This window comes from Curcuma longa, chromosome 8 (genome assembly GCF_044706935.1).
Source record: "Curcuma longa cultivar G26 ecotype Majalengka, Jawa Barat chromosome 8, ITB_CL_G26_1.1, whole genome shotgun sequence".
NCBI classification, from domain to species: domain Eukaryota; kingdom Viridiplantae; phylum Streptophyta; class Magnoliopsida; order Zingiberales; family Zingiberaceae; genus Curcuma; species Curcuma longa.
In genome coordinates this window covers 12972414-12987140 of record NC_133868.1, presented here as the reverse complement: position 1 = coordinate 12987140, position 14727 = coordinate 12972414, and the positions used below count along the sequence as shown (strand labels likewise).

The 14727-nt window shown below is 37.0% G+C and overlaps 2 protein-coding genes across 3 annotated transcripts; one reads left to right on the top strand and one right to left on the bottom strand.

Annotated features, from left to right (window-relative positions):
• Positions 1-4517: 4517 nt before the first annotated feature.
• On the top strand, positions 4518-7218 carry LOC141833303 (7-acetyl-epi-neemfruitin B aldo-keto reductase-like). The gene is made up of 4 exons (XM_074720707.1): positions 4518-4875; positions 6174-6417; positions 6503-6682; positions 6824-7218. Exons 1-4 carry the CDS (start codon positions 4556-4558, stop codon positions 7046-7048), a joined length of 969 nt encoding a protein of 322 aa, XP_074576808.1. The 5' UTR covers positions 4518-4555; the 3' UTR covers positions 7049-7218.
• Positions 7219-8043: 825 nt separating this feature from the next.
• Positions 8044-12846, bottom strand: LOC141833407 (nucleolar protein 56-like). 2 transcript variants are annotated; one of them, XM_074720837.1, is made up of 8 exons: positions 12583-12846; positions 12283-12497; positions 12035-12192; positions 9837-10024; positions 9515-9767; positions 9143-9291; positions 8904-9056; positions 8044-8564 (listed from the first exon to the last, which is right to left on the bottom strand). In XM_074720837.1, the coding sequence occupies exons 1-8, from the start codon at positions 12785-12787 to the stop codon at positions 8230-8232; spliced, it is 1656 nt and encodes a 551-aa protein (XP_074576938.1). In that variant the 5' UTR covers positions 12788-12846; the 3' UTR covers positions 8044-8229. The 2 variants fall into 2 exon arrangements, with proteins under 2 accessions (XP_074576938.1, XP_074576939.1); XM_074720838.1 differs by having other exon boundaries at positions 8044-8561.
• Positions 12847-14727: the final 1881 nt, after the last annotated feature.

The following is a 14727-nucleotide window of genomic DNA, read 5'->3' as shown; positions in this document are numbered from 1 at the left end:
TCTGGAAATATTGTTCTTTTTTATTGTTCTTATTGTTTGATTAAATTGTCTGTGAGCTTGAGAAATTGCTATTGTGTTATCGCACCATGTAGTTTGACTTGAAGCATTCAAGTTCTTTGGTCAAGTTGCCACTAGCTCAATTGAGCATGTAGAATAATCCATTTCAACTTCATTTAACCTGCAAGTTCTTAGTTTTCAGGTGATCCGATCGATGATATGTTTTGTGAACTGGTAAGCAGGTATCTCTCTCTTCGTTTGCACATTTGGAGTTTCAGACTTGTAGTTATTTTTGGCAAAAGGGAACACGAGTTAATCTATAGATCTTCAAGATGTGAATTCTATTTATAATAAGGATATGTGAAGTGTGTGGGACAGCGATTAACAGTTTTTGCTCTATTGATAAATGAACTAAAGGCCAGGGATTTAAAATAATAGCATAATTGGGAAACTTTATTTTTTTTCGCTCTCTTTTTGAATAAATAATCATCCTCTGAGTTAAGAAAAAAAAATCATTGATTGAATCTTGTAAAAGCAAATTGAAATAGTTCGTAGGGAGAAAGTGACTACTGTGGCTAAAAAAACTGAAAGGAATTAAATTGTAAGATTCTCCAGCGAGATTGAAATATTGTTTCAAGAAAAGGAAATTACTTATAAGCCCACTATAGATTTTCTCCAGAAGCGAGATTGAAATTTTGTTTGTTTTGGCAGAATAGGAAATTAATATATAATACAATATGTATAATTTAACTGGAAGCATTTTCAACAATCAGAGTGGCGCAGCGGAAGCGTGGTGGGCCCATAACCCACAGGTCGGAGGATCGAAACCTCGCTCTGATAGGTTTTTGCATTTTCCAGCGAGATTGAAATTTTGTTTTGGCAGAATAGGAAATTAAGATATCATACAATATGTATAATTTAACTGGAAGCATTTTCGACAATCAGGGTGGCGCAGTGGAAGTGCTCATAATCCACAGGTCGGAGGATCGAAATCTCGTTTTAATAGGTTTTTGTTTAGTTTTGTCGTCGGCTAATGATCCCTTTGAGGCGGTGGGCCGCTGATATATTTTAGGGCCGTGGGCCTGCACGAGGATAAATGTAATTAAACTTTCACGATTTTTCCTCACCATTTTTGTTTTTTTTTTTTATAACGTTGCCTGTTTTGTGTGCCACCTTCATATCGTCCAATTCCAGTAAGACAATTTGTGAAAAGAGAAAATTATCAAATTATTCCACTTGGGCTATGGTCCCTAAAAATTTGAAATTGAAAGATAAAAAAATAAACATTTTATTTTTATCTTCTTTTCTAAAAAATTTGAAATTGAAAGATAAAAAAATAAACATTTTATCATCGTTGAACACACACACGCACGTTTGATCTTCACACAAACAAACAAACAAAAGGTGAAATCGAGTCGATAATATGCTAGATTCGTTATGAAATTAATTAATCTTCATTCTACATTTAGCAATTAATCCAAAAATCAAAATATAAGGGAAGAAATTCAATTCAATTAGCTTTAAAGATGAGTAATTAAGATTCATCGTTGCTGCGATCGACTTGATAAAAAAACACTAGTGATCAAATTAAGTACAATAACAATCACATACATGAACTGCTTTCTCGCTAGCTAGCTGGTTCAATCAAGTATTCGATAGTATAATCTCCAGTTCCCATACTCAGTCCTGAGTCCTTCTTCTTCGTCCATTGGAGTGCTCTCATGGCTGTGGAAGGAAGATCAAGGGAAAGAATCAAGCACTCACAGCACAGCACAGCACAGGACAGCACTAGAAAATAACAAGTCAATTTGATGCCGATCGGTAATCCAATTAACTGTGATGTGATTATTAAAAGACGTCAGTGAAATCACTTTGTATTAGCATTAATTAGTGGTGGATAAGAATCCACATGGAACAAGAAGATGCCTAAATCTATCATGTCAAAAACAGAAGCAATTGCTTAGTGGGTGGCCTTTATATAATCTTCACTTTGCTGTGCTGTAATAAAAGATGAAATTTATCACTCTAACGATTTTATATAATTGATTTTATGATTATATTTAAGGAGGTAACCCATTTCCATAAGAAATGGATTGCTTTAGACGCACAGCTAGCTAGATGGTCACCATCTATATACGAAAGGTTCATACTTTTCAAAAATAATAATAATAAATAAAATATAAATCAAAAGAAGACAAACATTAATATGTGATTCCGCTATGTCCACCACTTGCATGCCTGGAGACAAAGCACTGCAACAAAAAGCAAAAAAACAAAAAAGACAAGTAATTAATTAAAAGAATTCTCTCTCTCTCTCTATTATATTTTCTTTTCATCTTAAAAAAAAAATAAAATAAAATTCATCATCTCAGCAGTATGACATGATCAACCTCATGATCATCTATAAAAGATAAATTTAAAAACTATAATTGATAACTATAAAGGAAGACATTATCTCGATTTCATAAATCTATCATGTAGTAATCAACTCAATTATGTCCTGAGAGTTATATTATGTTCTCACCCTATTTTTCATATGCATGTAACTTATTGAAACAAAAACATGACTTAAACTGTTCTAATTAAAGTTGCGGATGAATCAATTAGAAAGATTTCCCTTTGGATCGTGTTAGCAATCAACTCCATCATCCAAACTAAATAAAGTGATTCTAGTCCTCAAGGATTAGTTTATTGGGGTGACCAACTTCATTAGCTCTGTCATCCTGATCTCAGAGGACTCAGACTCTTCAATTTCATTAGTTCTGCCATTTTAGAGGGGCCTATTGACAGTTATTATGAATATTCCTAAAAATGACACCAAAGATGAATGGAGGAACAATTATATGAATGTCAGATTTGATTTCTCAAATGCTTTCTTTTGTGCACACGATATTTAACAAGTGAAGAAGTAAATAAAGATTGTAGGATCTGATCTTACATTATTGACATGAAGAACCTCCTTTTGCAATTATATAAATCCTATACAAAACATGTGCAAGAGGTAATTTTACATACACTCATCTTCTTCTTTTATAATTGTATAATTTTTATTTTTTTTAACTTTTATATTAATTTAAATGTCAGAGTGATCACTCGAATTCTCTTAATGTCCATCTTAACTCTATTTGAGTATTGAAGACTTCTTTGACGTCTTCATTCTCTTAATTTCAAACCTTTTGCATTGCCACCTCAACAGTCATCATCTCCAGTTGATTCATCTAACTGAAACACTTAGTCTAAAACAATAAAACTACAAGCAGAATAAACTTTGCTCGAAAGGTTTCTTTTACTCGATATGCAAAATCAACGTTGCTGCTGAACGCGATTTAAAGCACAAAATCTAAGAAGGCGGCATGATAAAGCAAGTGCACAGGATGCGCTCCAAGAGACATGTGAAAGCACGTTTTTTTATAAAATAAACGTTTGTAAAATTATTAAATATTAGAAAATAATAATAATAATAATTACATAAAGCACGTTTTTTTATAAAAAAACAATTAAGTAGCAGGCAATAATACGACAAGCGTCTTCACTGTCTCCTCGTCCTCGCCAAACACTATTCTGCTCTCGCCTCCATTTCCACAAACAGAAGAAGGACATCGATGGCTGCCGCGATCCAAGAAGCTAAATAATTCGCTCCTCTTCCTTGCCAAAGCCGACTCTGCTCTCACCTCCATTTGCACAAGCAGAAGAAGGGCATCGATGGCGATGGCGATTGCGATCCATGTTCCCGTGAGCTCCGGCTCCAAGGCCATGCCCGCATCGCCATGGGAACTGCGGCCTTCTTATAGCTGTCAAGTTGGGTTAGGCCCGTCGGATTGGTCTACTCCGTCAAGAAATTTAGACAGATTGGATTGAAATTTTATCAATTCATTTTAAGATGAGTTGAGGTGGATTGACTCGCCTAGGCCTGCAACCCGTGTGAGTTGGCCCGCGGCGGGCTTGGATTGGCTCGCGGATTGAGAAAGTTTATTTATTTATTTTAAATTTTAAAATTAAAATATAAAACTTAATGAATTAGTGAGTTTCATCTAGTTAAAATACAATTTAAACTTAAAAATTATAATTTAAACTTAAAACTTTCAACTTAATCAAATTAAATTATACTTCAAACTTAAAATTTTTAATATTTTTTTATTTTTTAATAGGCCCACGGATTGGCCCACCTAACTCGCGGCCCACCTTGAGTTGGGTTGGGTTGGAGATTTCTCAACTCGTCAAATTAGTAAGTTAGCCTGTCCCACCCCACCATATGATAAGTCCGTCATGGATTAGTCTGTCCGTCATGAATTAATCCGTCTGACAGCTCTACCCTTGGCCGACGTGATGGCCAACTCTATTTTACTTTTCAAATACAAGAAAATATCTAGATTTCGAGTTGAAAGAACAAAGGCCACATATATTTTTATATTATTATTATTATTATTATAACTATTATTATTTAAATAGTGCAATTATAAATAAAAAAGCCGGCCCAAGTTGAGCCCACCGCCTATATAATTCGCTCCTCTTCCTTGACAAAGCCACCTCCATTTGCACAAGCAGAAGAAGGGCATCGATGGCGATAGCGATCCATGAGGTTCCCCTGAGCTCCGGATCCAAGGCCGTGCCCCGCATCGCCATGGGAACTGCCGCCTTCCCTTGGCCGACGACCTCCGACACCACTCGAGACGCCATACTCCACGCCATCAAAATCGGCTACCGCCACTTCGACACCGCCTCGCTCTACTCCTCGGAGGAGCCGCTAGGCGAGGCCGTAGCGGAAGCGCTCCGATTAGGGTTCATCGCCTCCCGGGACGTGCTCTTCATCACCTCCAAACTCTGGATCCGGGACGCCCAGAGCCATCTCGTGCTTCCTGCCTTGCAAAAGTCACTCAGGTAAACGATTTATTTAATTTGTGAATTAGTACTGGTGCAAAAATCTATTCTCGCCGCTTATCGAATCGAGTTTTTGCATTATTTTCTGTTTGAGATAGTTTACAAACAACTGCCGAGATGCCTGTTTGCAAAGATTTTTCGCTTTTAACATAATCTGAAGTCGTTTGGATAGTAGAACCGAGGCTTATGAATCCAAAGCTCAATTCTCGTGTTTGGCGAAATAAATGGAGGAAGCGTTTTCTCCATGTTATTTTACCAAATTATCCTAGCAATTGTTTTTCTGGAATGGTATGGTGATTTCAGAATTAGATGATAAACAATCAAACTTTTGTGAGTTTTTTTTAAAAAAAAACCCTTTTTTGACGGTTAGATTTTTAAAATCTTTCCATTTTCGACATAAAAGAGTTCAATAATACTGTAGACTTTTAAAACGAAAATTACCTCTTTGTAGAACAAGGGCAATGAGCTAGGCTCAGGCCCGTTAGGTTTGACTACAGTTGGACTGCAGTAAGTCTGGCCCAGAGCTAATTGGGTCGTGATCATGACGAGAGTTAACTCGGCACAAGACCAGGTGTAGCTAGACCCCAGCCTATTGAGCTTGGGTTTCGGCCTGGCCTGTCCCAAGAGCTAATCGGGTTGTGATCATGCCGGTCAGTTAACTCGGGCAAGAGACCGGGGTGTAGTTAGATCCCAGGCTATTGAGCCCGGGTTTCAGCATGGCCTGTTCCGCAGTGGCTGCGCAGGTGTTGCACAAGCCAAGCCTTACCGAGTTAGGCCAACTTAATCATGAGTGAAACATGACTCTTTATGTTCACACACAAATCTTTGTATTTATAAGTACAAAACTAGCTTAGAGAATAGGGAACTCACGACTTTTAGTTAATTATTGGATATAGACACGAAAGTAATCTAGCAAAGAAATGAATACAAAAAACCAACTTTTGGTGACCAAAAAGAAGTATCAAGTTTTTCATACTATTCTTGTGCTATCATTAACCTGAGAAAAAGAAACAGCAAGATTATAGCCTACTCAAAAGTCAAATTTCATATTCTGCTGGAGAAAAAAAAATCTAACCTTTAGTTCTTTATCATTCCAAAGAAAGAAATCACATGAGCTTGTGAATTAGTAAAAGTGTTTTTTGTATTCAGAAATCAAATTCCTAAAAGGTTCTCTGTTATATGAGTCCTTATAATTGGACTTTATTTCAATTTGTTCATCACTTTTCAAACAAGATTTTGTATTATGTCATGCTACCCAAAGAAGGTTCATTCCCTCTACATTGTTTAAATCTTACTAGGAGCCTTCAATTGGAGTACCTTGACCTCTATCTCATTCACTTCCCCATTTGTGCCAAACCGGAAGGCCCTCGCTTATCCTTGTCAGAGGATGAACTAATGCCCATAGATATAAGCTCGGTATGGGCATCCATGGAGGAGTGTCAAAAGATGGGGCTCACCAAATCCATTGGAGTTAGCAACTTTTCCATCAAAAAGATTGAGAAACTGCTCTCTGCTGCAACAATTCCACCTGTGGCCAATCAGGTTTACAGACAAAACATACAAATTTATGCTTTAAGATCACTTTACTATGTTAGATTCAATTATTTTTTAATAAATAATGCATAAGGTGGAGGTGAACCCTCTTTTCCAACAAAAGAAGCTGAGGGAGTTTTGTATAGCTAAAGGCATTCAACTCTGTGCTTACTCACCGTTGGGAGCGAGAGGAACCGCCTGGGGTCAAAATTGGGTTATGGAGTGTGAGATTCTGCAGCAAATAGCCAAAGCTAAAGGAAAGACTCTTGCTCAGGTAAATGAGACTAACGCTCATGACAGCCCCAGTCATAGGTGACTATGTAAACTTAATGAGCATTGCAATAACTGATCAAATATTTAAAGATTGATACCACTCATCTTAAAACTTGCGGTATGACTCATGTTTGTATGATAGATATGTTTGAGGTGGGTTTACGAGCAAGGAGATTGTGTGATAGTGAAAAGCTTCAATGAGAAAAGATTGATGGAGAATTTGGACATACTGGACTGGGAGTTGAATGAAGAAGAGAGGGAGACCATCAGCAGGATTCCTCAGCGCAGAGGAAATCAATCTTTGTTCTTCATCTCAGAGAATGGACCCTATAAAAGTCTTGAAGAGTTTTGGGATGATGAAATATGATGAAGGTTTAGCTGAATGATTTGAATTTGCTCTTGATATATGTAAGTTTACTGTATGATATAAATACCTCCACTGATAGTCCTTGTTCGCTGTAAAAGTGTAGGAGGTTTAAAATAAAATAAGCATCATAAGCTTATACGAATCCTATACTAATACTATTGTTCATCCATTGTAGCAACCGGAGTAGGTGATATGCAACCAATCATCCTCCTCGTTTGTCAGGTAGTTTCCAGTGCGGCGCTCGGCTGTACAGGAACTCCATTTTCGCCGCCGACATGAAAGCCTCCGCCATCCCATGGTTCGCGTTCTGCAGCACCAACCAGTGGACGTTGATGGGATGACGGCTTTCGGGCTGTCTGAGAACCCATGTGTCGCTGCCACCGCTTCCCGCTTCTCCTCCACCAACGTGGCGGCGACGTTCGCCAACAGCCCGACGGTTAGGCCGACGTCGAGGCGCTGGAAGAAGGCTAGCTTGGAATCGTGCCCCGCGAAGCGGCGGCCAAGGGGACGAAGGCGCGATCATAGACGGCAAGGATGAGGAGCACGGTGAGTTGCGGAAGACGACGGCCCAAAGCTCGATCGAAGAATCTTCATGGGCAAAAAATAAAAATAAAAATCCAATTTTGTTGACCTTTCAACGATCAAAATCAAAATTTTAAATTTGATCCCTATTGTTAGTAGTTAATAAGCAATAAACAATTATCAATGTTCATTAGCAATAAACAATTATGATCAACCGAATCCGGTTCGAACCATACGCAAATAATCGCAAATTGAATCTCTGTCTGATGCGAATATCATAGATCAATTCAAAAGAAAGTAAAACTAAATCGATCCACCACAAAAATCCCAAATTAAATCCAAATCTGATTCAAAAATAATAATAAGATCAGCTTCTTCTAGTTGTTTTGTATGCCATTGTGGCAAGGCACATGAGTGAAGAACTCAGCAGATGATCACTTTCTGTGTGGTAAGAAACACCATGAAACAAATTCAACTCAAATTATATCGGCACCTGAACCAATGATTTCAAACAGCTCAGTGGGAACTTCCAAAGATGGATGAGCTTGCAAATCGAATCGAAACAAGTATCATATAGAGACAGAGGTGTCCTTTCTTAAAGGATGCTGGAGTTTCAAAATTTGCTAACTGATAGCTAAAACATGAGCTGGTAGTAAGCTCTACTCGTCTTGTGATTTACTCTTCTTTTTCTTCTTCTTCTTCTCTTGTGTCAGGTCCTTAGCCTCGACATCATTATCTGGCTTGTGGCTCTTTTTCTTTTTCTTCTTTGAGGTTCCATTTTGTTCTGCATCATGACCATTTAACTCGCTCGGCACTGCATTCTCCTGTTGCTCCTCTGACTTCTGCCTCTTCTTCTTCTTTTCGGTTTCTAGCTCCGTGTCAGCGACTAGGTTCGGTTCGTCCAAGGCCATGGGTTCGCCATCTTCAATCTCACCTTTAGGTTTCTTCTTCTTACTTTTCTTTAGGGAAGGCTCATCTATCTGCTGTCCATCTGCTTTAATACAAAGAGTAATAACACTTAAACCGACAGCAAACCATGTTGTGCCACAAGCAAAACAAATGAAATCAAGGATGCTCTAAACTAAAATGAACGACCCAAATGCAGAACAAGCAATAGGTCATAAGCGAATCAATTTTACATACCAAGATCTCTAAATTCAAAAATGGAATGGCTTTAAAACCTCAAAGCCAAGATTGACATCATTAGATGCTATAGCAGACTTTTTCCAATGTCTTAAAAGTCATTAGTTTATAGAGTAAATGCTCGTTTTACAAAATTGATCAAATGGTTGATAGGGCGAAGAACATATAAAACGAATGAATGGACACTCACCGGCATCCTCTTCGGCGACATCGTTCACTACACTCTCAATGGCAACTTTCATCACATCGACATTCTTCCGAGGTGCAACACCTTTGTCATAGAAGTCCAATCTTTCCTCAACCTGCTCACGGAGCTGCTGTCCAAATACAGAAGTATTCACCTCTGGAAGGGAATGCTTATCGTAAGACTGATGTGTATACAAGCCTAACTGCAGGAGAAAATAATATGCACATTGAACAAAGGCTTACCAGAGAAACAGTCAATACGGGATGCAATAGAACACTTGTTTGCAAGATAACGTGCTATACGACCCTTGTTTTTTGCAGTCGCTCGACCAATAAAGGAAGAATGAAAGATGAGTCCATATTTTGGAGTATTTCCTTTTGTTTTAAGGGCTCTGTAGCACATTAGAAAGAACAGTGAAGATCAATTTGCAAGTTATTGGGTTGATAAAGTTGCGAACTATTTTGCTCATGCAATGCAGATAAAACTTAGGAATCAAATTCTGTAATAGAGTTTGGATGGCTAGACTCCGATTGCAAAAAAATTCCCTCTAGGACACAAATGCAGAAGCTATCCTTCAGTAACGAAAATCAGGGAACTAGGAAGAGAATATGAACCTGAAAAGTGCTTTCTCTGCCCCAAGAATTTGGAGAGTAGATGAAGGGCACTTGGCTAGATTGGAAAGACTCCCTGCATGAGATATCAAACGAGCCCCAACCACTTCACCGATAAGAGAAGCCAAATTAGGGGCAATATCATTCATTTTTGTAACAAGATACTCATAGAGCTTCTTCCGATATTCAGAAAGATTAATAACCCTCTGAGCAAATTGCTGCACGTTAATCAAGTCGATTGGAGACAGATCTTGTCCTGCAAAGGCAAAATAAAAATGATAAATACAGACACAATCTGCAAGTTAATCAAAATATATCTCATTACCCATGGATGCTTTAGCTGCTTCTACAATTTCTTTTGCTTTCTCCTCGTCTCCTACTAATTCTGATAATTCAGGAATATTAATCTCAGACAGGTCAGATTTATTCTCCACAAGCTTAGCAATTTTAGCATACAGATAATTGTCATTGATGATCTTGGCGAGCTCTGGAAAATGCCATGAGTACCACTCTCTGTAGCAATGTGGAGTAAAAAACTAATTAGTAAACTTGTGCAAAAAGGGATAGTAGACAGTTAATTCAGTGAGAGGTCCCTTAAAATCTTGCCTCACTATGGTTAAACTCGAAGAATGAACAGAAACATAATAAATAAGTTTTGACAGTAAGAAAGTAACAAAACAATACTGTTATACAAAAAGAGAGTGCACCTCTAATATATATACATATACAAAACAAAAGACAGCAACAAAATAACTAATCTACAAGAATAGAATCCCATGCAAGACTAAACTACATATTTAAACACTAACGAGAGAAGGCAAGACATGCTAAAGGGCTGTAGTGGGAAAGGGGCTTCCCTCTCAGCAGGCAAACTCATGAGGTAGTGTCAAGATAATTGTAAGTCATTGTAAAAAGGTTCTGAGGCTTGTGCGAAGCTTATGCATGGCTGTGGTCTGTCAAGCCACATCGCAAGGGATGCATTATAGCAGATAGGAAGTTGGAACTTGATCATGGCTACATGGAAATGACTTGAAGATGTCATGACAACAAGAGAGAATAGCAAGACAAAGTGTTAGTTGCTCACTGAAGAATAGTTAGAATATAGTGAAGAGGAGAGAAGCATGGATGGGAAGTGAACATATATCAGTAGCTTAAAAATGGGTTATTTCACCATAGGAGTTTCACAAATGAACGACTGCCTTTTATATTGCATATGTGATCTGCTAAATGTTAAGTGATGTGAAAACACATCAGTGCATAATGCCAAGTGCAGCTTGTAAGCATGATCCCCATTTGATTCGAAATGAAAATCAAAGCCAGTGACAAAACATGTATCTAGGCTGAACAGGCCATATTATAAGAATGTTTTCCTTATCAAATTCATCTAATTCATTATGGCCCTTGCTTAGATTATGTTTAGAATTGTATTGTGTTATGTTTTTAACCAGTTATACAAAATATAACATTTGTACTTGTACACTTCGGTACCCATAATCTTATACATATAATCAATATAAATTTTTTTTTAATATATCTAATATGGATAGCATATACAGCAGCATATTGCATGTGGGTTATGCAGTGGGTAGACTACAAATCATTTGCACACACTTAAAAATGTAACACTATCAAATCCAATGCCTACCCTTCAAGGAGTAAATCCTGGAAGAGGAATCCTACTATTCAGTAGCTTCGTTACCAAAATAGAAGTAATATAACAATAGTAGTCAATAGAATGAAAAATCAAAATGTTAAAAGTCCATCAATATGTATAGGATTTTACATAATAACTAATATAGTAATACCCATAAAAAACTGCACCATAAAGAACTTCAAGATCTAGCCATAAGAAAAACATGCCTAGTTTATGCTTTTAATTACACAACCATAGCAACCATTATTAAATGAAAGTAATCAAATAACTTCTTCTAAAATTTGAAGTCTAGGTTTGAGTACATATATTCTTCAAAGATCATAGATATGCAAGGAATACCAGGTATGCACCAACAATAAACACCTTGGGATGAAGCAATTCACTGAAGAGAAGAGGTTATGCTTTCTAAATTTCTTTTAAGGATGAAGTTAAAGCAGAGGCATAAAAAAGACACATTATTCCGGATGAAAATCAATGCTTTTCACAGGATAATATATTGAGGAATAACTTCTGAGACAAAAAAATCTCTATGGTCCAAACATGCTCAATTCCTACACTAAAGACTAGATCGTACATGCAATTGAAGTGATTAGCTAGAGAGAGAGAAAATCTATGATTAATCAATTTCAGAGTGGTTCTGTATTTATGATTGTGCTAGGCTTTAATCTTCAGAAGGTTCAAATGCTTAGGTTAAGTGATTAGATAATAACAATATACACTTTTAAGGTAAACAATGCCGATGCAGAAACAAGCACATTTTCAACTCATATTTAGATCTGCACCTCCTCAACCTCAGTGCAATTTTACTACATCATACAGCTACTAAATATTTAATATCATCATGACAGAAAAGTGAGAAAGAAACAAACCTGACTCTCATTGAGAATGAGTTAATATCCTTATCCAAGGTATCAAGGAGGAAAATGGCCTGGATGACCATGTTATCCACTCGATTAACGTTGAACTTTACCTTGGCTCGGCTGTAACTATGCCCCAGACCGAGTTGTGCCTTCTCTAAGTCGGAAGGCTAGAACAAGAAAAAGAAATATCAGATCAGATCCGACCATTCTTCTAAATGCAATAGGAGCACATCCCAAAAGCATAAGCAAAGTCTAACCTTTAAGTCCTTGATAAACTTATCAAAGTGCAACCGCACACCACGAAGGAGCTCAAGTACAAACTCATTGCTCTGGCAAGGAATCTTAGTAACCTCGAATATTTGAGAACCAACCTTGGGCTCTGCGACGCCAAGGCTAAACTTTGCCTTCTTCCCTTCTTTCACCTTAGGAAGAGTTATCTCCAAGAAATTCCTCAACTCCTCGGTCATAAGCCCTAAACTCACACCAAGATCACGACATCTTAAACACACTGTAAAAAAAAAAAAAAAGAAAAGGACCTTTTGAATACGACTCCCGACCTTCGGAGATGGCGTTGCACTGGTTGAGGGCGTCGAGCGCAGAAGAGAAGGGATGGAAAGCGACGAGCTTGACGACCTTGCCGAAGCGATTGAGGTCTAGGACAGAGTTGCGGACGGCCTCCGTGTTCTGGCCAATCTCATCGAGGCCGTAGGCGTGGAAGAGCGAGTAGCCAGAAGATGACTCGAAGAGGAGATAGAGCGCCATGACAGTGCTCTTCTTCGATCCTAAACCCTAAACCCGCCGTGCTGATATGAGGAGGAGGCGCCGGCAATAGCTCGCTTTTGTTAGGGTTTTTGCGGCGCGCTTACGCCTTTTATTATGGGTTTTGAGACACATTGAATTCATAATTATCAATATCTTAAAATACATCAAAATACCTGCTAATATTTAAAAAAAAATACATCATATAAATATTAATTTAATGCAACATAAAATATTATCCTTTCATTATTATTATTAATCGGTCTGTAATGAATTTTATAAACTAAATTTCTACAACTATTTTTTTTAAAAAAAAATAAGATAATCACTTTTTATAATAAATTAGTATAGGATAATTAATGGATATTTTGAATTAGATATTTGTATCTCAAATCCAATATCTATTGGGTATTAACAATTTAATCATCATGGGTGTGTCCTACTTAAAAATTAAACTATGGTTAGTTAAGAATGCACCCTACCTCGAAATTAGAACTGTCAAACAGAATAATTCATGATGAAGCGGACCAACCTATTAAAAACTCATTATATGGTGGGCTGAAATGGATCGATTCACCAACTTGGCAGGTTGAGAAATCTTTAATCCAACCCAACTCAAGACAGGTTGCGGGTTAGATAGGTCAACCCACGAGCCGGTTAAAAAAATAAAAAAATATTAAAAATTTTAAATTTGAATTATAGTTTAAATTGATCAAGTTGAAATTTTTATATTTGAATTATAATTTAGACGGATCAAACCCACTAATTTATTAAATTTTCTACTTTAATTTTAAAATTTAAAATAAATTAATAAATTTTCTCAACTCGTGGACCAACCCACGTGGGTCGCGGGCCTAAACGGATCAACCTATCTGAACTCATCTTAAAATGGGTTATAAAATTTCAACCTAATCTACCTAAATTGCTTGGTGGGACGGGCCAATCCGATGGATACGATCCAAATTGACAGCTATACTCGAAATCCCTACCTTGAAAATCAGATTTTCCATATATTCACATCATAAAGATTCATGAACGAGTGATGTAAGAACCTCATGATGAAAGTTCAACTTATTTGAGTTATGAATCTTCACCCGCTGATGTTGATGATGATCCTCGAGGATTCCCTTTCAAATGTTCTTTGAATTGCTTATCATTTTGCAAGAGACGAGCACAATACAATTTCAGAGCATTCTCAGAAGAAATTGCTTGAACAGACTTGTAAAAACTGTGAAATTTTCCTGTATCTTCGAATTTCTTCGACAATTCTTCTTTGAATCATCTGGGAGATTAGCAAATGCACTGTAAATAAAGAGGGAAAATAAGAGTTCAAATAGGTTAGTTATGGTAATCCCTCTCCAGTGATGAACACCCAGATAAGAAAATAAAATAACTAAGCCAACATAGTAGTTAGTAGAGTCATCAGATGCATGCACTGACATCACTAAACAATATATTTGATCTTTTAAGGCTCAAGAATAGTAGTTAGTAGAAGAACACCTGACAAATCTGCAACTTCAAAACATATATGTCTACCTCTCAATTCTCATAAAGTCAGTTTGTAACTTACAAATCACTAAAATCCAGTATAACAAAAAAAAAAGTCCCAGAAGTGTATTACTAATTTGTAACTATTAAGTTTGAGACAAAGCAATTTGCTTTGTTTCTATACAAATCACTAAAATTGCATATAAAAACCCCAGGAAGAGTAGTAACACTAACTACTAATTCTGGAAGCATTAAGAAACGTCAATGTACAATTAATTTACTGGAATGCTAAAAATAGCTAATAAAGCAAAATGCACAAGATAGAAGAATAAGAAAGGATATCGGTTTATTAATATGGAGTTATTTGATTGTTGTGGAACCAGTTTAAATTAGAAAATTTCAGACTTAAGCATACCAATTTGATAATTTTCTTCAAATCCAATGGATGAAACAGC